Source organism: Grammomys surdaster, unplaced genomic scaffold (genome assembly GCF_004785775.1).
Source record: "Grammomys surdaster isolate TR1022 unplaced genomic scaffold, NIH_TR_1.0 100, whole genome shotgun sequence".
Lineage (NCBI taxonomy): Eukaryota > Metazoa > Chordata > Mammalia > Rodentia > Muridae > Grammomys > Grammomys surdaster.
This window is the reverse complement of record NW_021604579.1, coordinates 3,285,534-3,311,611: the sequence shown is the minus strand read 5'-3', so window position 1 is coordinate 3,311,611 and position 26,078 is coordinate 3,285,534. Positions and strand designations below refer to the sequence as shown.

At 50.8% G+C, this 26,078-nt stretch overlaps 1 protein-coding gene across 1 annotated transcript in view; it reads right to left on the bottom strand.

The window, feature by feature from the left end:
- Szt2 (SZT2 subunit of KICSTOR complex) overlaps positions 1-26,078 on the bottom strand; it is a 45,030-nt gene that overhangs the window by 13,010 nt on the left and 5,942 nt on the right. The window contains exons 5-48 of the mRNA XM_028787395.1: positions 23,124-23,255; positions 22,229-22,370; positions 21,755-21,861; positions 18,086-18,296; positions 17,693-17,863; positions 17,085-17,319; positions 16,771-16,900; positions 15,968-16,110; positions 15,657-15,809; positions 15,409-15,523; positions 15,001-15,215; positions 14,698-14,913; positions 14,274-14,352; positions 13,990-14,084; positions 13,589-13,757; positions 13,340-13,454; positions 13,128-13,241; positions 12,751-12,921; positions 12,499-12,593; positions 12,156-12,279; positions 11,883-12,047; positions 11,592-11,796; positions 11,243-11,358; positions 10,874-11,120; positions 9,957-10,098; positions 9,713-9,805; positions 9,511-9,589; positions 9,117-9,410; positions 8,797-8,938; positions 8,581-8,688; positions 8,251-8,314; positions 7,873-8,058; positions 7,391-7,558; positions 7,227-7,314; positions 7,044-7,109; positions 6,657-6,858; positions 5,231-5,330; positions 4,081-4,210; positions 2,321-2,473; positions 2,139-2,241; positions 1,944-2,049; positions 1,741-1,852; positions 349-467; positions 79-243 (exon numbers count right to left, since the gene is read on the bottom strand). Of these exons, the coding sequence (XP_028643228.1) occupies positions 79-243; positions 349-467; positions 1,741-1,852; positions 1,944-2,049; positions 2,139-2,241; positions 2,321-2,473; positions 4,081-4,210; positions 5,231-5,330; positions 6,657-6,858; positions 7,044-7,109; positions 7,227-7,314; positions 7,391-7,558; positions 7,873-8,058; positions 8,251-8,314; positions 8,581-8,688; positions 8,797-8,938; positions 9,117-9,410; positions 9,511-9,589; positions 9,713-9,805; positions 9,957-10,098; positions 10,874-11,120; positions 11,243-11,358; positions 11,592-11,796; positions 11,883-12,047; positions 12,156-12,279; positions 12,499-12,593; positions 12,751-12,921; positions 13,128-13,241; positions 13,340-13,454; positions 13,589-13,757; positions 13,990-14,084; positions 14,274-14,352; positions 14,698-14,913; positions 15,001-15,215; positions 15,409-15,523; positions 15,657-15,809; positions 15,968-16,110; positions 16,771-16,900; positions 17,085-17,319; positions 17,693-17,863; positions 18,086-18,296; positions 21,755-21,861; positions 22,229-22,370; positions 23,124-23,255 (6,285 nt within the window). The remainder of the gene's footprint in view (positions 1-78; positions 244-348; positions 468-1,740; positions 1,853-1,943; positions 2,050-2,138; positions 2,242-2,320; positions 2,474-4,080; positions 4,211-5,230; positions 5,331-6,656; positions 6,859-7,043; positions 7,110-7,226; positions 7,315-7,390; positions 7,559-7,872; positions 8,059-8,250; positions 8,315-8,580; positions 8,689-8,796; positions 8,939-9,116; positions 9,411-9,510; positions 9,590-9,712; positions 9,806-9,956; positions 10,099-10,873; positions 11,121-11,242; positions 11,359-11,591; positions 11,797-11,882; positions 12,048-12,155; positions 12,280-12,498; positions 12,594-12,750; positions 12,922-13,127; positions 13,242-13,339; positions 13,455-13,588; positions 13,758-13,989; positions 14,085-14,273; positions 14,353-14,697; positions 14,914-15,000; positions 15,216-15,408; positions 15,524-15,656; positions 15,810-15,967; positions 16,111-16,770; positions 16,901-17,084; positions 17,320-17,692; positions 17,864-18,085; positions 18,297-21,754; positions 21,862-22,228; positions 22,371-23,123; positions 23,256-26,078) is intronic.

The window sequence follows — 26,078 nt, the reverse complement described above, 5'->3', positions numbered from 1 at the left end:
AGGATCCAGAGAAAAGTCACAGTCTGGGTGTGCAGGGGAAGGGGACACATGAGTGCGGGTAGGAAACAGCAATCTCACTTGGAAGTGGTTCCGGCTATTGCTGTCTGTGTACTTAGGGGAGTGCAGGAAGGTGAGTAAGTTCTGACGGAGGTACCAGGCCAGGGCAGGAAGCCAGGGTCTGCAGGATGGAGGCAGGACCAGATGCAGCACCTCTGAGGGGAGACTCCCAGGAGGCTGAATGAACTGCAGATACAAGAGACAGAGCTGAAGCCATGGATTCTACCCTAGCTGTCCTCAGCACCTGTGGCTGAGTCTGAAAAGGATGCTGGTGTCAGACAGGCAGCTGACCTCTACATCAGCTGGGGTCAGTTTGCAATTCCGAACCAGCATGACGGTGATGATGTCCAGGGTGGCTTCATCCAGCCGCCGGCGCAGAACACGCACTAACTCATCTGTGATTTCAGGACCTTGATAGAGCCGTGTTAGAAAGGTAGGGGAGACTGTTAGAGGATTCAGCCATCTTCAGTCCTGGCCTGAAGCCCCTGTCCACAACTACAGAACTGGATATAGCTATGCATTCCAGATAAAAGGGAACTGGCACAAAGCTCTGGCTCTGTCATGCTACTCAACATGATTTTAGACATATTACCTAAAATCCTCAAAGTCCTTATCTAAAAAATGGTGATCTTTATATTTCCAATCTCAGGGTTATGTTACAACTACTAAAAGAGAAGATATGTGTCCTACTTAGCTTTAACTGTCTACTTGATACAGCCTAGAGTCATCTGAGAATGAAGTCTCAGTTGAGGGATTGCCCAGGTCAGGCTGGTGTGTGAACATATCTGTGGGAGGTTTGGCTTGATTCGTAGTTGATACAGGAGGACCCAGGACACTGTGGGCAGCACAGTGGGAAGGTGATGGAGGGCTCTGTAAGAATGTTAGCTAAGCAGAAGCCTGTGAGTGAACCAGCACCAGTGTTCCTCCATGCTTTCTGCTTTAAGTTACTGTTGAGCTCCTGCCCTGACTTCCATTGATGACATAACCTGTAAGCGGAAATAAACTTTCCTATATTGCTTTTGTTTAGTGTTTTATCACAGTAACAGAATGAAACTCTGACAATTACAATAGCTTTAGCCTGAGCTGTGGTACATATACCTGGATACCTCAGGGTACCTCAGTGTAGCCCCCTAACTGATCCTAGCTACTTCACCCAGTACAACTCTGGTCTCAGGTCAGGACCAAGCAGCTGTGCTTCGACTGTCTGGCTCTTCTTCCCACAATGCACCTTTTTGGGTGCCAACTGCTAGCAGAAAGCGGCTATCATCTGTGCAGTCATCTCAGGCCATATACCCTGACAAGAGGCTTGTTTTTCAACAGCCCACAACAGCTGAGTACACTCTGATAAACATCTTGTTTTTCTCAGACATGTCTTGTTTTGCTGTTTAGTGTCTCCAGCTGCACACCCCTGCTTGTGCTTATATATATCCAGGATTTTCTTTCAATAGAGACTTGATCAGACCCTCTGTCTTGTCTCCATTCTTCGAGTCTCTTGCCCCTCCATCCCCTCTCTCTCTCTCGTAGACCCCTCTGACTGACTCGCAGGCCAGGTCAGCACCTCAAGTGGGCTGTCTTGTCTCACCCAGCTCCTGCTCAAGCCAAGTCTAGAACGCAGCCAGCACTGGAGGAGGAAGCCAGGGCAGACTAGATGGCTGCAAGAAAAGCAGATCTCAGAATCCTTACCTGCCTGTCCTACACCATGTACCAGCAGCTGGATATGTCTGTCCACTTGGCCCACAGGGCGAACAGCATCTGAACTGCGGCTGGAAGCCATGTCCAGGGGAGAACGAGGAGCCTAGAGGGACAATGATGGTCAGGGTCTAGCTCTAAGAAGCAAAGGATGAGGGAAGCATGGGAGTAACATGTGGTGGAATGGTGATACATGCCGTGGAATCCTCAGAGTTGATGGGTTCTTGGCTTCGGGATAGAGCTAGGGATGGGGCCAGGGTATCCCCTTCCCATGGTCGGTCACTGCAAGAAGTCTCCAGAAGCCTAGAAAAGAAAGGTGAGGTCATTGGATATGTCTCCTCCCATGCCATCCCTGACTCAAGCTTTAACTCATCTTCTCAGGGTCTACATACCGAAGGTAGTACACGGCCTTCGTTGCTCGCTCTTGATAAACAAACATATTTTTCCGGTTCACTACAGAGAAGGCATTGAGCACAGAGCGCAGGGCCTGGATAGCTGCCGAAGTAACATGAGTAAGAAAATCTCTTTCCCTAGATATCCCACTCCCACTTGCCCTCTCATGCCAGTCACATACCCCGCGAGACCCCCATGCTGGGACCCATCTTGAGACGTGAATGGACTCGGATTACAGTCCCCCATACAACATCACAGGAGAAATGGCCTGGGACAAACTGCATGGTGGCTGCTAGGTATCCTCGGGGAGCACAGCTCTCATCAGCAGCGTAATCTGCAGAGGGGCAGTATGGGTAACAAACAGGATATCCAGGTATCTGTCTCTGTACCCCAGACTTTCTACTCCTGATTTCTCGCCCCTGACTATCCGTCTCCTAAGGAAAGATGAACGCACTGGGTGGTAAAGATGAACTAGCCTCAGGGACATTCTGAGGAACCAGGTTGGTACAGGGGCTTCTGGGACTATCTTAAGGAGACTTTGAGGAGTTAAGGAGAGGTATCAAGAAAGGCAATCCTGAAGACATGCCTAGGGGTTCTGGCTTATCACAACACATGCCAGTGGCCCCGTTAGATACAGTCTTCACCAAAGCCACAGCAGTAGCTCATTAGAAGAAACAGGCTATGGGTGTCTGTGCACACTAGCTGCAGAGTGGGGGCAGCACTCCTGTGCTTTGAAGGAAAAGATGCCCCAAAGGCTGGTATAGTAGTAATTAATGCCATGGACACAGTCCAATGCCTTGTCTGATCCTTGTCATGCTTCCTAGTGAACCTTCTGAAGGGTGAGGGAGCAGTTTAACTTCCCAGAAACACTACATACAGGCTGCCTAAGAGACACTACCTACACTCTGGCTCCAAGTGCAGCTCCTATGGGCTTCAGAGACTCTGGAGACTAAAACCAGGAAGAGCTGTGCCTAGGCTCTGACCAGCCACACACGCCAGGATGCTGTGAGTCCTGATGTGGCAGTGCTTGGTTATCTTGGCTCATTTTCAATGTGCAGAAACTGCCTTCAAAACCACAGCACGCTGATAATTATGGGTTTCTCCTTTTATACAGGGAAACATCCTAGGATGGGCTGAGAGAAATACTCCTCTAACAATGGTAAAAATGTATGAGACTATTAAAAATAGGGAGTCTCTGGTTTTATGCTTTTCTCTGACCGCTGTAGCATGAGCCACGGTCATCAGGGACAAAAGAAGGAAGCCCAAGGCTTGAGACTTCAATTACTGCCACCATCAGATTAGTATGTTTCCTTGCCATGACCGGAAGCCCTAGGAATCCCAAAGGGGCCCTATGTCTGCCTGTCTGGAGGGGTGCTCAGAAGACCACCCTTGCTACAGTGTCTCAGGCTCCTCCCCTCTGTCTCCTCCCTGAGGAACAGGCTGCCAACTTTCCACTCCCTCACACTACTTGCTGTCTACTCCGCTGCTGGGTTAAGGTCAATGTTTTAGGTATCAAGGCAAGGCCAGGCAAAGGCCAGCCACTAGGAAGTCTGGTCACAACCTAGAGCTAACCATCTCTTTTCTGCAGTATTCTTCAACCTCTCCTCCCTACAGGCTTTCCCCACAGAGGCATGCTCAGTTCTGTCCTTTATTTTGATGGTTTCTCTTGCCTCTACCTTCCTTCAGTCACTGCATCCATTTTCTCTGCTGACCTAGTTGAAAGAGCAGTTCTGTCTGCTCCAACTCTGTCTTCACCCTGCCTGGTCATCTGCCTTCTGTTCCTCTCCTCCATTGAAACTGCTCTCTTTAAAGTCAGTGGTGACCTAGCAGCAGCCAAGTGCAGGGCCCCTTATCTTTTCAGTCTTGCTTCTCACACGAGGAATGGACAGAGGACAGACAGCGAGGCTGCCTGGTGAGGGAGGCTCCTGGCTATGACCATACCGTCACTGGGCAGGACTGCCCGCTGACGGGAATGGAAAGGCGTCTCACTGCGCCATAGATCTTCTTCGCTTTCTGCCACCAGAAGGGAGTTACACACGTGACTGTCGTGAAGATCCTGAAGGAGCAGTCGCTAGGAGAAGGAGCAAGGTGTCAGAAAACTGAAATGCTTTCTAATATGTGGGTGATGGTCAGACCACAAAGAAAGACCACTGTTACTGAGGTCTGAGGTCAAATAGAACATCAGGAGCCTGGACTACCTAAAGTACAGTGTATCCGAAATGAAAATACATGGATGTATCAACGACTGGGAGGCAGCCAAAAACAGTCTGCTTTGATACTGCACCAGCCTTGCCTGCTGTGTCTGGGGAGAACGGCCTACCCTGGTAGTGTGAAAAGGTTACTCCTAGGCACTATCAAGTAAAAGCCAAGAAACAGGTTTCTTATCAAGAGGACCCAGCGTGCCTGGCTTCAGACACTGTTCAGTCTGTACTGGGAAAAAGGTAATGCAGATGTTTGGACTGGACAGGGGAGGTTGGCACAGAAAATAAATGGGCCAGGAGGGACAGGTAGCTTGGTGAGTGAGAAATTCTGAGTTTCAAATACAAAAGTACAAAATACAAAACAAAACACCCACCACCAATCTGGAAGGACACCAGCAAGCACAGTGCAGGTCACAAGGGAACAGCATCCTACTTAACAGAGCTCAGGGCAAACCCAGCAAGCCTTTGCTTCTCAGGATCTAGCCTTCAGTTCTCAACTTAAAAGTGCTTTAACTGAGAAGTGTTCTCAGAAAGTCTGGGTCAGAGTCCTGCCACGTGCTCTCCCAGCAGCCTCTTCTCCACTACACAATTCTTCACAGCTGACACTGAAATCATCCATGTACTTTAGTTGTTCCCTGTGTCTGGCTCTCACTGACTTCCCGGTATAAGGACAGGAAACATCTCAAGGGTCACTGGCAGGGAATGAGACCCCTTCAGTTTGTAAGGAGCTTTGTGAATAACAGTTTTCAGAACTGGGGTGTCAAAGAAAAGGTCTCTGTCACTGTTAAGTCTGAGACAGACCACCCAATTCTAAAAGTTTGGTTCCTAGAAACTCCTTCCTCCTTTTCCGTGAAGTCTCAGTGCCCCACCCCCACCCCAGGCTGACTGACCTGGTTGACCTCTCTGCAGATCTCCCCAACACGCCTCACGAGGAGTTGTTGTAGGTGGCGACACTCAGTGCCCGGGCCACCATCCTCACGACTCAGGCTCCTAGACGGGAAGGACAGAGATGATAGAAAACTGCAGAGAGAGGCAGTCTTAGGTGTCCTAAGTTGGAGGGAAGGTCATGGAGCTGGGAGCCAAAGGAAACTATATAAAAGAGGTAAAATGTACAAAGGAAGTAAGCCTGTGGGAAAGGGAAACAGATTTCCAGCGGCTTTGGAAGCCTAGGCTGCACGACTACCTTGCCAGCTCCCTCATGGAACTAGAGGCTCCCATACCTTTTGATTATTCTTAAAGCTCAGTCAAGATGGTGGCCTTCCCTCGTGCCACCTCTAAAAACAGGTTACTTAAGCAGATGCCTAGCTGTGAGCCCTTGCTCTGTCACTTACTGTGACCTTAGGCAAGTATTCAACTCTTTGCAGAGTTTCTTCACTTACACTATTAGGGCAATACTATGTAGAGCTGATATGATGTGACAGGCAATGGCAGGCCAATTAGACAAGCTGATCCTTGCACATGCTAGACAGGGACCTAAATGCTATGTGCACTTGTCAAATATCTGCCACCACTCTTATTTTTCTAAATGTCAATCTCTAAAGCTTTTACAAACTTAAGGCCTCCAAGGTTTTATTTATTTATTTTTATTTATTTATTTATTTATTTATTTTTTGTTTTTTTCAAGACAGGGTTTCTCTTGGCTGTCCTGGAACTCACTCTGTAGACCAGACTGGCCTCGAACTCAGAAATCCGCCTGCCTCTGCCTCCCAAGTGCTGGGATTAAAGGCGTACGCCACCACTGCCCGGCTCCCTCCAAGGTTTTATGAACCTGATGCTCTTAAGGCTCAGGCAGAAGTCATAATCTCCATTAGCCTTTCATCCCCACTAGGAAAGTCCAGAGAGCTGGGCATGAAGGCATACACCTTTACTCTCAGCATTCGTAAGGCAAAGACAGGCGTATCTCTATGAGTTCAAAGCCAAACTGGTCTACATAATGAGTTCCGGGCTAGCCCTGTGCCACAAAACAAACAAACAAACAAACAAACAAACAAACCAATCAAAACCAAGAGTGATGTGCTTCTCCTAGAAAAGAACAGGAGTCCCAAACCTCAGAAGATCCCTAACAAAGCTCTTAGGTTTCTCTCTTTTCTCTTTCTGGGACAGGGTTTCACTGTAGCCCTGGTGACCTGGAACATACAATGTAGACCAAATTGATCTCAAACTTTAGAGCTCCTCCTAGCTGTGCCTTCCCCATGTAGCAGTAACGGTACATACATGTAATCACGACAGGCTTCAGGTATTCAGTAACACTTGAGAGGTGCTGTATGACTACGCACCAGAAGCCGATAGCGTCTGGGTACACCATGGCTCTCATACCGTGCATGTGCATAAACTTCCACACGATCCTGCAGTATCCTGACGATGAGCCAGAAATCAGGCAGGGAGGGCCCAGGAAGAACAGAGAGTGAAGGCTGTGGAGGTGCTGGTCCAGATGGAGTCCGCAGGGTGAAGAGGGCTTTCTCACCAAGAGTCTCACCGGGACCCTCACTGTCTGAGCCACTGCTGCCACCATCATAACCTGTGTCAAATGTGCTGACATTCAGTCCCACCCTTAGCTGAGACGAGTCATCTGAATCACAAGGGCATCACGCTTGACAGACTCCGTTAAGCAGGTCCCCCAACCCGCTACCTAGACCTTTCCCTATGCAGCCCTAAGCCCAGCTGCCATCAACTTGAGGTCCTCCACCCTCACCATGAGCTTACCGAGGTGGTCTGAGTCCACACTGCCTTGACTGGACATGAGGCTTAGTCCCCGACTAGGCTGACTTCCTATATAGAGAAGGGAATGCCTGGTGTGTTTCTGGATCCTGTGGAAGGTCTGCCAGTAGAAAGGGGAGCTGGGAGAGATAGCTATACCCCCAGACTATGCTGCCCATCTTGTCTTACCTCCCTGTGACAGGCTGGGAAGGCTGACGAGGGGGGTGCCTTCAGAATCCTCCAGGGAGCCAGGGACCTGGGGGCTGGCTGTCAGGACCTGAAAAACAGGAATCAGAACTGAGATATAGCCATATGATAACTGCCACACCTCTTGGTCCCCAGGTCAGACGTACCTCCCCTTCAGCATCTTCAGCCCTGTCTTCATGGTTGTGCCAAGCCCAGGCTGCTGAAGGGGGCTCCCCATGGAGTCCACCTGGCTGTTGGCCAGCTGCTACAAAGAAGAAGCCACTGTCAGGGTCCTCGAGGAGAACATGGCCAGGGAGGTGGAGACGTCGGAACTCCTAGGGAAGGAGCAGAGAGCATAGGTCAGGTGGGATTTCTCCTTTGACACTGTGACTCCCCACAGAAGCAGATGGGAGCCCACGAAGCAGAAAAGCTTGGCTTTGCCAAAGGTCAGCAGGCCCAATAACAAGATGGGAAGTAGGGCTTCTATCCACAGAGCCCCGCTTCCAGGCAAATGGGGGAGGGGCAGACACAGCAAGGACATACATGAGGGAAAATTCTATGGATTCAAATTAAGAGAGGGCTTTTCTTTCTGGGCTCCAAGAAAGGATAGAGCCCCAGGGAACCACAGAGTGTCCTAAGGGCAGCTGACCTCCTTGAACTGTGTGAGGGAGCGCTCTGGCCCAAACACAAAACTCAGAGGGGGAGCTTGGCGGAGGCAGGTAGAGCGTCCAGAAGAGCTATGAATGTGGGCGGCCGCTCTGTGCAGGGCAGGGCTCTGGGGGATGCCCCCTCTTCGGAGTGCCCCTACCATCTCGTCTTCTAACAGCCAGCGGATCTACAACCAGAGTTTGGGTGTAAGCCCTTGCTTATTAGGGTATCACCCCAACCCAAACCACAAGGCGCTAGAAGACAGTCTGCCTTACAGACTGCAAGAGGCCTCCATCAGTCTTCTCGTGTACCTGGCTGAGTGGGTGTCAGCGACAGCACTGGGGGGACTACTGCTTATGCTGAAGGAGAGAAGGCTCACCTCGCTCACCGTGCTCTCAACAGCCAGTCTGTGAGGTGTGGCCAAACTGGACAGTCCCGGGTGCCTAAGGGGAGGAAAGGTTTATAAACTAGTTTCCCAAGAATGACAACTGAGGGGGAGTGGAGAAACTGAGAAGGAGGTAAGGATGGGTGGGTAGGGGAGCACCCTCTTAGAGGTGAAGGGGATGGGGGATGAGGTGGGAAGGTCATGGGAGGGGGGCAAATGTTTACATTTGAAATGTAAACAAATAAAAAATAATTAATTTAAAAAATGACAGATACACACACACACACACACACACACACACACACACACACACACAGAATGTACCTCTCTTCTTCTGGGGGTGGTAGTGGGGGTCCCAGGCCATCATCTGACCTTAAAGATGAGGGCTGCCCTGGAGACCGTGGGAATGAAGCACTGCTCTCAGATGTTGACCTAAACAGGGTAGGAACAAAAGTCAAAGATCAGGAGTGACTACCCTCCTAGGGTCCAAAGGCCTTGCGTTCCCTAAAGCCCCAGAACCTGCCAAGCTTGCTGCCATACCGATGGTGTTGAGGGTCCGATGCCGGGGGTAGTTCCACTTCCAGGGGTAAGGTCAACACAAAGACATCAAGAGTGATACTGAGGTCCCTCAGTGGGACTCGGCCTCCAATCGGGGGTCCCTCAAGACTGGAAAGCACTTGACCTGTGAGAGAGGTAAAATTAGTGGTTTCTAGGGACCCTGGAAAAAGCATAGCTTCCTAAGTTCTAAATGATACCAAGTCATTCTCCTAGGTTCTTCCATCTCCCTTGTCCCCAAGGACAGGCAGGCAAACAAGCCATATGGGGACCTTTGGCCTTCCTCTTGGCACCCCTAAACTCACCCAGACAAGTGGGCAGGCTGCACACAGGCACTGAGCTGTGTTGTCCACGCAACCGCACGGAGCATGTGAGGTGTAGGAAGAGAGGCGGCAGGTCATGCATGAGGCTGTCGGGCCCAGTAGGGGAGTCACCCCCTAAGATACTGAAGGAGTCCTCATCGGGGTTCACAGTGTCTGCATCTGACAATGATGCGGAGTCTAGCCCAGCAGGCCCCAGGTCTGGTTCTCGGCTCTCCCGGTATTCTACCTCCAGCTCTGGATCACTTTCAGTGACCACACAGCAGGCAGATGTGTCCCCTAGAGGTGTAAGGTGTGATTAACAAGAGAGGGCAGCAGTAAGGACCACTGACTCCTGGCTGGAAACAGCCACCTCAAGCTTACCCACTTGCTCACACACCTTCCTCTCCCACGAGCTCGGCCTCTGAAAACTCCAGGTCACTGATTTTTCTGTCCACAGTGTCTCGGGGCCCCTCATCCTGAGGGGGGAGAGGAGGAGACAGGTGATCAAAGCAGGCCATCCAGGCATCAGAGAACCAAGACTCAAAAGGATTCCGACAGGCTCTGGGTTGGGCATGCAGAAAGAAGGAGAAGCTCCTCACCTCTCGCCTACTGGACGGAGGGCAATAGAAGAAGTAGTGGGGATTGGAGGGCACGGTGCGGAAGTGCAGACGGCTGATCTCCAGGAACTTCTCCTGTTCAGGAAGAGGCTATGAGGTCAGCCATCCCTGAAAGGTCACTGCTGTCGTCACTAGACCAGGTCACGTGACCATCCTCAACCCAGGGGAGAATCTGGGGCTGCATGAACAGGACTCTACCTACTTCCGCTCCCCTCCAAGTTCCCACCTGGATGAGGCTGTGAAGGGCATCATGTGCCTCTCCTCTGAACTGGCAGACATCTGTCAGAGAAATCTCCGGACCAGGGTCTGTATTCCCAGGGACACGGGTGCTCTGAAACTCGGGCTCACTCAGGTCCTCGGTCTCTATACTGGGGTTGGAAGGAGCAGTCAGGGTTAAGAACCCACCACGTGCCAGAGCAGCACCCGTCTGTCATTATCTGCAAGGAGTTGCAACAGAGCCTGGGAGGTGACCACCGAGCAGCCCTCTCCCGTTGGGCTCTGACCTACACACTTCTTACAGAAAGGGTGGCCCCCTTTCCAACTTGTGTCACTGGATGGAGGGTGGTACCATTTGGCATAAAAGAAGCAGCAAAGCTTGTTGGAGGAAGCATGTGTTCACTTGGAGGGGGGCACAGAGGGTGTGGGAGATCGGTCGGGGCCTCCAGGGCAGTCACTAGGGTGGAGCCTGTAGCACCCTCACTTTTCTAGCTGTCATTTCTTCAGCTGCAACACCACAGAAGCTAACAGAGCATCTACCATCCTGTCTTTGTCTTTCCTCTAGCCTCCCTTCAGCAGGAGCTGTGGAGACTCACTGTGGGGACTCAGTGATGAACAATACACTCACATCAGTTGGGGACATTGTTATGATTGATATGAAAGACAACAGAAAAACTTCTGTGTTCACTCCTGGGAATGTGCTAGCCCTAACTCAGCTACTCGGACATACTAAATTAGGAGAGGTGGGGTATGCCTGGGAGGGAGACTGCTACCAAAGCCAAATGGGACAAGACCGGAAACAAAGCCACTGACAAGGTACCACCACCTCTCAGTGTACTTCCTCTGGACTGAAAAGTCTTGCTTGTAGGGACTTTGTTCATGTGTCTTTTACAACTCTGCTCAACAGCCTTCAAGAACAATCCTAACCTGGACTCAGAAACTAGGATAGCTCGTTCCCGGGGTTCTGGTCCTTCTTCGATACTACTGCTGAAGGGCCCTGGGCTGAAAGGCCCAGGGCTTGGGGGTGCATGAGGCAAGCCCCAAGTATGGCCACATAGTGCAAGCAGGAAAGAGGTGATGTCTACTTCCTGTAGCAGCTCCTCACAGGCGTCGACGGCTGTCAGCAGATCCTGGCAGGTCACACTCTGCGCTTGCTGCAAGCTTCGGAACAGTCCTGATGAAAGCAGAATGGGCATGAGAGTCACTTCTGTAACTGTCCTGCCAGTCCCCAACACCGTAACCCCTGTGGTTCCACCCCAGAGTTGCACTCCTTCCTTCCATGACATTCCTGCTCACCGCGGACAAAGCACCGCTGTGCATGTTCCTGCAGCAAGGCACAATGTGTGGCTGCCTCCTTGTATCTGGGCTCCATCCAGGCTGAGGATGAGGAGGGGTGGTCCAGGTACTGAGCCCTAGAAATGTGAGGAAAAACAGGTCTTGGTGGACTCCCCTAAATGATACCTTGGCCTCATCAGGCACTCAAACTCCAGAGGAGAGTCCAGACTCTTAGCAAATATATTCATGATTAGGGGTGTCTGATGACTTGCTGGGGGGACACAGCCAGGAAGCTAAGTTCCTGACTGACCTGAGTATGCACCCAAGCCTTGGATGGGAGGAGCCAAGAGTTGAAATGAGGCATACCCACCGAAATATGAGATCTCGTGGTGCTTGTGGAGGCTGCAAGCCAACCATTTGTTCCCTCAGTGCTTCCAGGGAACAGCTATAGATGTAGACAGGACACCGGGTCCGGGGCCCGTCAGCACCCTCTGTCTGGGGAGCCTGGCGCCCACTGTTAGATGCTAAGTCTCGGCAGGAGGGTGTGCTTGGCTCTCCGGGATCCTGGGCACTGTCTGTGAGGAAAGGTGTGTATGTCTTCACATTCTCGGAGCTTCCCAACCTCACCCTGTACCTGAAGGACTTTAGACAGCAGCCTTACCACTAGCAAGGGTCACACTGAGGATGGGCACTTGGGACTTTGTAGCCTTAGTCCCTGTTCCTCCCACATCTTTCAGGCTCGGAGCTCCACTCCAATCCCCAAGCTTAGGTTTTAGTTCTTCTTGAAAGGAACCCTCCAGACCATAAGCAGTCAGATGTTGGACATCTGAGGAGGAAAAGAGAGGCACCTGCCTTTCAGGGCTCTCTGGTGGACTAGGGAGGAGCTCAAGGGTTTGTGTCTGAGGGGTTAGTGAGGAAGGCCAGCTACTGGTACCTGAGAAGGTAGCTGGGAGAAAAGTCAGAAACACATGCTGAGGGCCCAGAAGCCTTGCATAGCAGTGCCACTGAGGGGGCTGGGCAGGGACGGAAGGCCTGATAATTCCAGGAATCCCTACACTCTGTAAGAGACGAACAGAGAACAAGAGCAAAACACAAAGGAACACTCAAAGTCTTGTTCCCTTCTTCCACCCTGACCAGGTTCCTCTTAGGCTAAGTATGAGAGGTCAGGGCAAAGGGAAAAGGCAGCACTGTCAGGGCAGTGGAGACCTGGGTACAGGTGTGTGCTGACAGAAGGATGTACGCACTGTAAGTGCTCAGGGAAAGGCAGTGGTGCTGACCTGGCTAGGAAGGGTGTAGCCTCCAGAGGCCTGGGTGCTATCACCTGCTTGATCCTTAGAAACTGAATGGCCACCAACTAGAGGACCTTCTGGACCTACAAGGGGGCAGAGAGGGTGGAAAGGAGCAGGACCAGCAGAGAGACAGGGCTCTGAGGTAAAAGGGTAGGAAGCAGGCCAGAACTCAAAGATGGAAACCACCTTGGGGTAGGGAAGGGCTGAAGACTGGTATTAGGAAAGTGGTGGGGAACTCACCTGGGTCACGGCAGCTCCGCCGCAGGACCTCATTCAAGAAGGCAGCCTGGTCAGCGGGGGTCAGTGGGATCTCCCGGTCACTTAGCTCCTGTCCCAGGCAGCTGTGCAGCAGGCACAGCACCATGTCGTTGGTGGGACAGGGCCCCTCGGCGAGAGGCACACCCTCTGGCTCTGCCCGACACACACTCTGTCTCAGCAACGAGTCTCCTGCTGCCCAGTGCCCCCGGCTCCACCCTGGCTAGCAAAGCCCTTCCTTCAGCCTCAACCTCCACCCGCCCTCTCTCTCACTCACTGTGCTGGCTGACCTTTCTACCTTCTGGGATACCCAGGTTTGCTGGCCCCTTAGGTGAGGGTGAGCAGCTTCCAAGTATACCCACCTCTGGAGAGCAGGAGGAAACACATCTGCAGCTGCTGGCACTGTGGCAATAAGCCTAGTAGGTCAAAGCGGAAAGGGATCTCATGGACACAGGTGTCTCCTCGTTGGTCCAGCCCTAGGAGAAAAGGACAGGACACAGTGAGGCCTGGATTACCTACCCACAGCTGCGTTCTCCCATCTTATGACCCTGCTACATACACCCTTGCCACTGACCATCTGAGAGCCGTGGCTCTGCGGGCAGAGGACCCCACGTCTTGCTCTGGCACAGCTGAATCAGGTATTCGAAGGTCAGCAGGGAGCCTATGCAGGCAGCATCCCGTGGGTGGAGCTGGGAAGAAACACCAGATGACAGGAGTCATTCTATCCTAGGTCCCACCTCTGGTCTCAAAGGACATGCACAGGCGACAGTCTCCAAGCAAGGGGTAATCTGATGAGGCAGAGAACCGTTCTGCGCTCACTCACAGCTTGAGGAATCTCAGAGTAGGTCAAATCCTGCAGGTGTTTCCAGCTTTCAGGGCCAGGTCCCACTCGTCCATACTGAGGCTCCACCCACACCTCGGTGACTAGATTGAGCTCTGAGTCCCCCTCTAAGGCCTCTACTTCCACATCATTGTCATCATCTGTTGAGAAGCTAGAAGAGGAGGGTTCTAAGCCTAGAAGTCCAGTGACAGCTTGTGGCAGGGAGGATGGGAAGGCGGGTATCCAGGATAGCCACATGGCCGGCGCAGACCAGCATCTACTCAACATAGGTCATCTAAAGCCAGCAGCCCCCGCTCTGGTTTGGGATAGAGGCCATAGTAGTATGGTAGCCAGACATTTAGATGACCCTGGGGGAGGGGACTATGCAGAGGTCACAGCCTCACCTGTCTTTAGTGGAGGTAGAGTGTGGGGGGAAGAGGATGTACTGGACAACACATGTATGCTTCTCTTCAGCTGCAGCCTGCCCCAGTGGTTCATTCTGTGGATAAATGGGAGAGCCTGGGCAAAACCCAGGCAGTGAAGAGGCCTGGACAGCTTCTGACTTTGCCCTGAGGCCTTGGTCCCTTGATCAGGTGAGGCAGTTTCTAGCAGTCACCACCCAGCTGAGAGGCAAGTGTCCCAAGGTTCTAACGGTTCCTGGGGTAAGTTTCAGAAGGATGGTACACACCTGAACTGGAAGCTCCAAAACCATATTGAGGATTCCTTCCCCACTACAGGCGAAATGGAACCCTTCAGAGAGTCGGACTCTGAATCCCCCGAAAGTCATGGTAGAGCCAGAAAGATGAGGAAAGAGAAATTAGTTTGGTGCACCAACTGCCCACCTCCCAGAATCCATCATGCAACCTGGCCCGCTGGAGGCACGCTCAAATTAGCAGTTCCCTAGAGAGTACCAGGTCTAAATAGGACCAGAGGCCAAAATGAGCAGAGCTGGGGCAGTATGGAGTGGGAGGATCACAGCATGACCCATGACCTCTGTACTGACAATGGTGCTTAGAGAAGGGAATTGTCTGGCTTAGGCCGCTGTCCAACCCCAGAGCCTATTCCTGTTCTTCCTGCCCTCGCTGAGCTGCCCTGCAGGCTGGAAGACGTACTCAGTGAGAACAGAGAGGAGCTGGGCGATGGCGCTGAGTGGCAGCGTTGGGGCAAGGCCTGATGGGACACTCCACAGCCAGCGCTGATGGTAGAGGTAACGCGACAGGGAGGCAAGACTGGATGAGGCCGAGCGGCCTGACACCAGGGGCAGTGGTCCTGGTGGCTCCAGTGTCAGCAAGAAGGGTGCCCGGTAGTCCAGGGGCAACTTCTCATACCTAAGAAACAGGGCGGCTCCCAGTTGACTTCTGCTCACAGCCTCTCATGCTCTGAGATCTCCCCCCACACACATCTTTTTTACCAACCTGATGAGAAGCTTGTCCAGTGGCTTATGAAGAACCACAAGGCAGGGCCGGTCAGACAAGGCCTGCTGTGGCCCCAGTGTGGGGGGTGATTTGGAAGGCGAACTGCCCCCAACACCCCCTAACCCTTTTCGTTTCACTTTGGGCGTTGGCTCCTTACTTTGCACTCGGTGGGGGAAACGAAGGCGCAGGATCTCTTCCTTCAAGTCCGACACAATCTGGGGGAAAATATAGTAAGACTTCCCCAGTCCCAACTCATCCATGTCTGGGAAAGACTCATCCACAGTCAGGGAAAGAACTCTCTCTCTCTCTCATGTTCCTCTGGGGTTGCCTCTCCTCACTGAGCCAGGAAGGCTGAGGAAACAGTTCACCTACACCCCAGAACTCCTCAGTCAGACAGTCAGGGCTTACCTTATGCCGGGCCTGGGCTGGTGTGCCAATTGGAAACCCCAGGCGAAGAACCATGCAAGGGGTCTTGGAAATGATTCGGACCATGTAGAAGGAGGATGGGGGCTGGTCTGGGGCACTGGGGAGAAATAGAAGCCAGTGAGCTGTCCTGGGCTGAGAGTAAATGGGCTTCAGAAGTAGGGATATGGTCTGGGATTAGGAGGAGAGACTGGGATGAGGTGTGAGACGGGTAAGGAGACCACTCTGCCCACCTGGAGAGCAGCTTGACATAGGAATAGCCCTCAACCAGCACAAAGCTGCTCCAGTCTCGAAGCAGAGAGGTCAGTGAAGAGTGTGAGATCCTGCACTGGATAGTGCTATAGCGTCCATTGCTGCCCGGGGTGTGCAAGTGCTTAGGGAGTGGCCTAAGACAGGGTGGGAGGGAGAGTGACATTAGCCCCAATGGCTTCTAGACCCTGAGGTCATGGGAGCTAGCTTAGCCACAGTTGGTACTCTCCCCATCAGCCCCGCTCCCCAGCATGCTTCTCCATCAGAGCCATGGCGCTGGGCTGAGGGTACCCACGTGTCATGCTCCAGGATTAGCACCAGGCGATGCATGTGCAGCCATCTCTGCCATGAATTAGCATCCATGGACAGCACCGGCTTCCAGTAGGCAGCAAACTGGGCATGGGATGAGTCAGAGCCACTATGCTGAAGGGAAAGCACCTGGAGACAGAAAGGCCAGCCCACTAAAAACATTTGTGGAAAAACAGTAAATAGCTATGGCAGACTCAGTTCAGGGGTCAGGCCAGTTTGGGACAAAGGCACAAACTGTTTTTCAGCAGAAAGGATATGTTAGGATGACCGAGCCAGGACGGACTGTCTAGCCCTTTAGAGCTGACGGAGCAGGAGGATGGAACCTGCCTAGCTTATATTGCTGACTTTACAGAAAAGTGTCTGAGAGCTGGCAAGATCTAATGATGAGGCCACTGTATACATCTGTGGGCCACATGCACACTGTACCGCATTATCAGCTGCAGACTGGGGGAAGAGAACACAGAACTGGGAAGTTGTAGTTTTCAGGAAGTATCCATTTCACATGGAAAGTGGGAGTTGAAAAACAGGTACTGGGTAGAAGGAGAAGGCCCAGGTACACCACATGGAGACAGGCAAGGGCAACGGCAGCTTGCTAGGATATCATCACCTGACATCTTGCAAAATGTCGAACTGAGTGTAGTCTGCTTAGGTGGCCTTTTTCTATTAACAGTTTCCCCAGGGACTTAGGATACAGGAAGAAGAGACACATTCAAGGCTAAAGCTAGTTTGGGTGACTCAGACTTGAGAAGGAACAGTGGTGGATTTGGCCTCCAGGCGAGGCCCACTCACAGGGGTGCTGGAGCCAGGAGGGATGTAGAAGAGCGGCACTCCACTCTTGGTGCTGTCTGGAAGTGTGAAATGCTCTGGCACCGAGGAGAAGGACTGCAGGTGGGCAAGCATCTGATCCGTCTGGTTAATGCTGTAGAACAAGGGCCAAGCTTGAGCTACAGCAGACTGCCAGGACAGATGAAGGCAACCTCAGGGGTACAGAGAACCCTGGACATGAACCTGGTACACTGGATCACTTCCCCCAGCTCCCAGATTCACAAATCTGTCCTTCTACACAAGTTGGGTATTGCTCATTAAATGGTGGCCTTACTTACCTCTGTAGTGTGTTCCAGAAACGGCGGATAACATGAGTGCGATACAGTGAGCGAATAGGTTGTCGTAGTGCACAGGACACGTCATGTAAAATGTCATAGCCGCCTTCCATTGTCACTTCCACCCTTGTCCCTCGAGGACCCTCAGGTTCCAGGGGCCAAGGTGCCACAGCCACATACTCGATGCGCATATTGTGTTTCCACAGCAGCACCAGCTTCACCTCCAGCTGGGATCCCCCTTCAGGAGAGCAGGAGGGCGAGGAAGGCTTACAGGAAGCTGGACGTCAGGCCAAGCCCTACTCAGAGCCTCACCTGTATCATGGAGCCTGGACAAGCTTCCAAACACAGTCCCATAGATTTCAGAAGCACAGCCCAGGACACCCTACCCCACAGCTGTCTACTCAAGCAGAAGATGGAACTGGGAGCTATATGCTAAGAGAACTCAGCCTTGAAAGCACCTCACAGCTCATCTGTCTTAAATGACAAGCAGAGACTCTCATGGGAACACTCTTTAATGTGTGGGAGGTGGGTGTCCCCCATATATTTGGCAGGTCTGCGCACATATAAGTCACCAGCAACCTGTAAAACTGCAGGGATTTAGTGACCCTTACCTTTGGCTAAGGTAACCTCTCGGACACTGTAGCCCTCTCGCAGGCGGACAGACACAGTGCTGACCAAGTCAGCCGGCACCTCCTTCTCAGTGTGCTTCTTTCTGCGCAAGGCCAGGGCAGGGTTGCTGCTTGCAGAGACCAGGTGCTCGTTAAACAAGCGGTGTTGGGAGCCTAGAGGACCCATGAGGATAGGGAAGGAGAAGGTGCTGATGTGTCAGCTGAAGAATGGATGGGGGTGGGGGTGGGGGTGGGGCCCTACACTGAAATCATGAGGAGAGAGAGAACCAGAGAAGTCAGCCCCAGTTAGACCACCAGTCCTCCCAAAGCCAATGTCATCTCCAAGGGCGTTCAGTATCCGCCCCACCCCCCACCGCCCACAGGGCCTGGACTTACCACAGTAGTACTCAGGGTTCAGGGCTTCCCCACTGCGCAGGAAGGAGTAGAGCAGAAATGCCCGGTGGTACACAGTCAGACCCAGGTTGCCTGGCTCAGGCTCAGGGCAAGTGGACAGGTAGGAGCCAAATGTCGCCATGGCAATGAACTTCATCAATTCCACATTAGGCACATGACCAAAGCTACAATCGTAAGAGTAAACTCCTCCCACCTGGAGAGTGCGAGCAAGAGAAGAGCCTGTTCTACCAGAGGGCCAGGAAAGAAGAACAGGAGAGGGATCTACTGCTTCCAATTTCCAGACCATGGAGAGGACGTGGGCCACAGTGCTCCCAGGATAGACCACTACCCTGTACCTATCCTTCAGCCTTTCTAAGACCCATGCCAGCTGGCCACATCCCCCTCAGCCCTCCTTCCTCCAGGTCAGAACACTCTTTAGCCTCCTCACTGGATTTTGTTAAGGAGTCCACCAGCTTCCAGTCATTACAGGTCTAACAAAGTGCTTCTTAAACTTTAAGGTGCATATAACGCCCTTTGGGATTTTGTTTACGCACATGTCTGATATGGGGCCTGAGAGCCTGCACTGAAAATAAGTGTTTCCAAGGCTGTAGACCCAACTACTTCTAATCTACAGCCCAAATCAGCGCAGACCTAACTTTCTGTCAGTGAGATTTGTGGGACAGCCACATGTATTCATTTTGCATTTTTGTCTGTGGCTGCTGTCTTACCACTACAGCAGAGCCACACAGCTGTGATACTAAGCTGGAAAGCTTCCACACTTACTGTCTGACCTCTCCAGACAATGTCCACAGACCTGCTCCAGACGACTCATTTAGTTTCCTGGTCATTCAGTTCCTTACCTCCATCCCTCCTCCACACACCTGCAGCTGTCTACACGCTGGCCCTGGGCTTCACTTGGAATGAATTCATCTCTGCAATCTGTCACATCTCCAAATTGTCACAACCCACAGTACAATATCCCTTTAGCTTCCTTCCACCCTCTTCCTGCTGTGCTTTGACCTCACTGACACAGTCTGCCAGGCCTTCAGCCTCTGGGGTTTATCCACACTATCCTGACGCTCATTTCCCAACCCAGCCTGGACCTCACAATCAAGCAAGCCCCAAAGCACCAGAGTCAAATATCTGATCTTCTATTTTCCTCTGTCCTTTCCTCAAATCTCAACCAGGATGACAATGTCTACACTGGTGGCTCAGTGACGAAACTGTGTAGGCTGCCCGTCCTCAGAGCAGTTCCTGCCTCACCATATCCTGACGTATTCACTGTTACCTGCTACTTCTGAGAGGAAACAGAGTCCTTTGGCAGAACTTACCTGCACTTTAATTTCTAACTTTCAGTCTCAAATCAAAACTGACGCTTGTTCATAAAGAACAATCCAACCTGTTTCTAGGGCCAATGTTTCCTGTCACGTTAGGGACTTTACACTATCAGATGCTTTTCCTATTTTTCCTCTGATTTTTAAGCCCTTTTTAAACACTATGACCTCTTAGAACTATGAACAAGCAAACAAAAAAGCCAATTAGAACTACACAGAGATTCCATCTCTCCCAGTTAGAATGCCTATTGTTCAGAAAAAAACTCAAATGTCAGTATGGATGCTGGGAGAAGGGGCCTTTCACACTGCTCGCAGGAACATAAATTAGTTCAGCCACTGTGGAGATCAGTGTGGAAGGTCTTCGCAAAACTGAAAGAGTAACTTCCGTATGACTCAGCTAGGTAACTCCTGGATATGTGCCCAAAAGACTCTAAGTCAACATGCCACAGACACTTGTATATCTATGTTTACAACAGCCATACCACAAAAGCCAAGTCAGACAATCACCCTAGGTGTCCAACTAAAGATGAATAAAGACAGTGTGGTCTAGATACACAATGAAGGTTTTTGTTTGTTTGAGTGTGTATCAGTATTGTACCTGCATGCAACATATGTCTGTGTGAGGGTATCAGAGTCCCTTGAACTGAAGTTACAGACAGCTGTGAGCTAGCTGGGTGCTGGGAATTGAACCTGGGTCCTCTTAACTGATGAGCAGTTAATCTCTCCAGTCTCTATGATGGAGCTTTATTCAGTCATAAAGAATTATGTTGCTTATAGGAAGAATGGATGTGCCTGAAGGTAATTTCACACTAAGCAAAAAATAAAAGCCATACTCAGAAAGTCAAATATTTTATCCCTCTCATTTTGTGAATCCTAGATTTTATGCAGATAAATGAAAGCATTTGCGAATCTGTGATAACAATGAGGAGGAGTGACCCTGGAGGGACAAGGGACGAGTGAGAGGCTGGAGAAAGGCAAAGTATAGGACTGAATGTGGCTAAGACAAAGGATAGAGCTACTTGTATGACAATGAAACCTATCCCTGTGCGACGAACATACACGCCAAATAAATAAATTAAAAGAGCCATGTCTAAGTGTCTACCTTAAGAAGCAAACTAAACCAAACAGAGAAAACATCCTTTCTTCCGCTTTTAGTTCTGTCTGGCCACTCTCCGCTCTTGTTCCTCACGTCAGCCAAATCTCTCACGTCAACACTTGTCCACAGCTCTCTCCCTCTGTCCGCGCTGTAACGCGCATTTCCCTGCTGCCTCTTCACTGAATTGGCTCTAAAGCATTTCCGCGTGACTTCCTGGCCAACAAGTCCAAAGGGCACTTTGCATTCCTCGTGCTACTCTTTCTGCTGCTTCTCACTAAGGTCTACCCCTTCCTTCCAAACTTCCGACTTTTCATTGCCCTCTCCAGACCTGACCCCCATCCTTGCTGGTCTTCTGAGATTTTCCTCTCATCTCAGTTAGCATGCGCAGCCTGACACATCTAAGATGCCCACCACTTGAACACTGCTACTTTCGGAGTATCGAGATCTAACTGCCGGCTACCACAAAGAGCAGCCATTTATCACCCAAGATTGCGCACCCAGTGCGCTTTAAATGCACCATCTTGTCCATCAGGTGGGCACTCTGTCTCCTTTGACAGATGAATCCCACCTGAAAAGAAAGTGGCGTGCCCAATGTCACAGAGCTAAACGCAGTGCCAAGGTTCAGACCTGGCAGGCCTAATTCTAAAGGTAACATATTTCACTGCTATGCAGTATTGAACCATAGGTCATTCTAACACATGCGGGAATCTGAATTTGTCATCTTGTCTGTACTCCAGAGAGCAGTAAAACATAAGCCCAGCTGTCCTTCCATATAAGTTCATCACTCATGAATTATACTTAAACTTATTCACACAGCAAGATTGGGTTTTCGTGCCCTGGTTATGCTTACCCTTGCGTCCCAAAGCTCTTGCTCCCTGCCCTGCAGAGCATCCATCCGAATTAGAGTGATGATTCCTGAACAGGCCTTCCCTTCCTACTTTGGTTAAACTAGTCTGAGCTGGGTTTTCTGACTCTTGCAAATAAAGCAGTAACTAAGAGGGCAGATGGGATGAGAACTGACTCAGATTTCAGCATGTCCATTTTTTCCCCAACGACATGTTAAGAAAAGGGGACAAAACGAGAATCCTCTCTCATAGCTGTCACCTACCCTGCTCTAGACCTGGCACCTTCTCCCCAGGAAACCATGTCACCATCTTCACTCTCACCTGTAAGAAAGTAACCAGCCACTCCTGACTTTGTGAGCTGCCCCATTCCCACTCCTCCTTCCTACAAAGTCCTCACCTGCACAAAAGAGCACGCCACGGTGCCACTGCGGAGCTGGTTCAGTAGTGTCTCACACACAGCAACATCAGGGACACTGGTCACCCCGTCTGTGATCACGATAATACCTGAGACAGGAAGTAAGGTGGAGACAATGGCTCCAAAGTCACAAAGTCACCAACCCACAGTGCCCCGAAGACCTCAGTGTCTGCCCTCCGCACACTTCTCAGACTCCTTCCCCTTTCTTCCTGCCTCTCCCCTAGGACCTCCTATACCAGATTTCCTAGATGAGGTCCTTCCCGTCAGGGTCTCTGAGGGTGGATGGTGCTGAGTGCACGGGGAGTACGCATGAATAAGGACTTACAGGTTGCAAACAAGAAAACAGAACTTTTTCCCTGGGGCCCACTAGTCCTGGGGAAACTTCAATCTTTGCCAACAACCCTCTACTCTAACTAAACCCATTTCCCCACCTGTACCAATATATCTTCTACTGACCTGCACTAGAATTGGAGGGCAGTAACTGCAGCGCCAAGATGCCCTGTCGAATCATACTGACCAGCCCAAGATCAGCTGTCACCATGGAGACTCCTACCTTCCGGCCCAAGGACTCCCCTGATTCTGGGGACTGGTCTTCTGCCTGGCCCAAAATCACAGAAAAGAATAGGACAGAGAGTAATGTTGCCCCATCTACAGCAAAATCAGATTTCCTTCTGTCTTTCTGGTTTGGTGCAGGAGACTGAACCTAGGGTCACACATGTACCAGGTACATGGTCTGCCATTGAGTCTATACTCAGCCCTCAAACTGCAACTTAGAGCCCGGTGCACACAGGTCAGACAGGTGTAAGTCTCAGTGTCCCAAGTTCCCTACACTGTAGGTGAGTTCTGCTGTGTCCTCATGCCCAGCATGTGTTAAGATGTCAAGCTGCAGATGGGAAGGGAGCCAAGCACCAGATGAAGTATCAGGCTATGCCGAGGCAGCCTCTCCACATTTCTCCATCAGTGCCCTGAAGTACTTCATAACAAGTCAAACATAAGGCTGTCACCACACACTATTTGCACAGCCACTTTGACAGTCTCCCAAGTAACGAGGCAGGACACTCCAGCAAGCCAAACAGCTTTAAAAATGCTAAACAGAGATCAAAACTGCCCATGTTCACTTTCAGATCCAGGACTGGAGAAGTGAAAAAGAAAAGACAAACCAAAAAACCTCACAGGCACTTGCCTTCATATTTTCTCCCAGCATGAATCTGGGGTATAGGGCTTGGATCTGAGCTGCCCCTGTCCAGCAGGGAGCATGTCTTGACTGTGCATAGCAATCCATCCTGGGTTTACTTTGCCACACACTCTTAGCTGTCGTCTGGATGGCCTCTGCCCTCTCTCTCCCACTTACCTGGCTCTGGGGCTCGTACTGCTGTTGCAGCATGGTGGCCACCTTATCCTCGAATAGGCAGAGCTGTTCATATACCTGCTGTAGGAAGGCCTCTCGCTGGGAAGGATCCAAAAGGCAGCCTTGCACCAGAACCTGAGCGGCAATGGGAAAGGCTGAGATGGGGTGGGCAGAGCACTGGACATTATACCTCTGTCCTGCACATTCTCTACACTAGGGAGTCCTGACTTCTCATCCAACAAGCACCCAAAGTTTAACCCCACGTCCAGTTGCACCTCCTTGGGGAGTCGGCTGCTGCACTCAACCCAGGAGCACTGCAGCCCTGCTCAGGAGCCTCAGGTCACCTCCCACCTTAATCCAGGATCACGATGTACCTATGTCTGTAGTCCTCCTGCCTCGGTTTCCTCGCCCCTTTCTCTAAGACAGTGATATGATCTCCTGGTGCTTTCCATATTGGAATGCTATCTGTGAACTTCTACTCCCATGCCTGGCAAAGCCTTTCTTATTCCAATCAATGTTTCCTTCCTAAATGTACTTCATATACCAGCTATTCTAGATCCTTTCTCTGCTTAAGGTTCAAAACCCTCATTCCCCCCCGGTGAAACTATATTCCTTCCTTTATCCTTGGTAGATAACTCCCACTCTTCCTTAGGGAGAAAGTTAGCCAGCCTCTAGGAACCCCCCCCCCCAACCCAGAGGATGGCTACTGTCCACGCCTCTGACGTCATCACACTTGAAGGCTGCTCCAGGTGCACACCCTCGTACACTTGTTCTCTCTTCCTCTAGATCCTTCCTGTCCTTTCTCCCAGGGCAATCTTTCCACTTTGAACCTTTTATGTCTCACTCATTCTCTGAGGGCCTCTCCTTCTTCTTCAAGCACAAACTCTTCTGCATATGGGCCTGTAGCCCCCTCACCCCAAGGTGGCCCTCAGGATCCCTTTTGCCTTCCCCCTTCCCTGACCTTCTGCTTCTTCGCTCCCTGTTCTTGACTGGGTAAGGGATCGGGGACAAGCATTCTCCAGGTCTCTGAGATGGCAGAGAAGGAGAAATGTCAGGTACTGTAACCACAGAAATATGAGAATGCACTCCTATCGTTTAGGACAATGCGAGACTGAATGCATCAGGATAAAACAGTAAGTTTTGACAGCTGGAAGCTGGGGTGCACACCTATAATCCCAGCAGAAAGACAAAGGCAAGATGAGCAAGAGTTTGAGGCTAGCCTGGGCTAACATATTGAGTCCTGGGTCACCTTGGGCTGAGGCCTTATTCAAAAAATAACTCCACAAAAAAGGAAGCTGTCATTAAAAATCATATTTTTGACATAGAACAATCCTAACATTATAAAAACATAAGACATGAGCATCCATTTGGAATGGACCTGATGTTTTCCTGTTCTTTCGGATGAAGAAAGGGGGATTAACACACTTACTAGACAACAAAGAAACTCTACAAAACATTAACAATGCCTTTTTTCTTCTCCTGGTTTTGTTTTTTCGAGACAGGGTTTCTCTGTGTAGTCCTGGCTGTCCTGGAACTCACTCTGTAGACCAGGCTGGCCTCGAACTCAGAAATCCGCCTGCTTCTGCCTCTCAAGTGCTGGGATAACAATGCCTTTTAGAAGACGGAGGCAGAAGGAATCTTAAGGTCAAAGGTACAGAGTGACCTCAGAGCCAGTATGGCCAGACTCTGATCTCAAAACACAAAGTGTAAAAAGAGAGCTGGGGATGTAACACAAGGTTAGAGCACGTGTTCAGCGGGCATGAGGCTGAGTTCAACCCTTAGTACTAAAGAAGAAATAAGCGAGCCAGGTAGGACGGCATGTGCATGTAATCTTAGCATCTGGAAAGCTGAGCCAGAGGCAGAAAATAAGAGTGCCAGGGCAGCCAGGTCTGTCTAGCAAGATCCTGCCTCAAAAAATGGAAAACAAAACAACAATAACAACAAATTCAGTTTAAATGTGTCTTTGTCTAAAAGATTCCTGTCACTGGTGGGTTTAACTGGATGTTCCCTCACAGTATCCGTGTCAGGACCGTCTGTGCCCTTACTGTACTCAGTTGAAATGATCTCCTTAAATATCTGTCTCCCCTCCTAAGCTCGTAAAAACTCCATCAGGACAGAGACAGTACCTGATTTATCTGTGCCCCAGGGACTTAGCCTGGGCTCTTGTCAGTGTTTACCAAGAGGAATACTATTTGAGTAATTACCTAACTGCTATGCTCTTCCTGACTTGGCTATGGATTTCTGCAAAGCCAGTCCTCTTTCTGGAGATACAGCCTACAACCACCAGTGAGTGGCTGGCTGTGTTGGGAGACACCTGAAACTCGGGCAGAGGGCTGACAGTCCTGTCTGGAGACCTGGCAAGTACCAACTGTTCTGGTCTTGGTATCTAGCTCTCAAAGAAAGCCAGACTGTTGAGGCTGGCACCATAGCCATGAGGGACGGTTTTAATGAATTTAGGGTGCTTAAGAGCAGATATGGAGAAACTGGGCCAATGCTCATCTAAGCCAAAAACAAGTATTTCAATAACGGACTTGAACATTTTCCAAAGGGAGTACTTTGTGATAGGCTACCCTGCCAAAGAAAGCTTTTAGTTACTTATGCAGCCAGCATTACACCTGTCAGTGCATAGGGCCCTCAGAAAATGACCCTTCTCTGTCTTTAACAGAAATTATGCTTCTGGTGATTCAAATAGCTCAAATGTCATAAGAGTATCCTAACAGACTGTGTCCTGGACTACAGTCAAGAGTCACCGTAACAGACAGCACTTTGCATTGGGGTGAGGGTGAGGGTAGGGAGAGAGGTGGGGAAGTGAAAGCTAAGAAGACAGTCAAGGGCCAGACACCGAAGGCATTTACAGGATGAGCAGAGAAGCATGTGTTTTAACTAATGTCAGCTACCCAGAGGTCTTCTAAGACCTGAGGAGCAAGACCTTTTCAAGGGGAGACTTGCAGGAGTAAA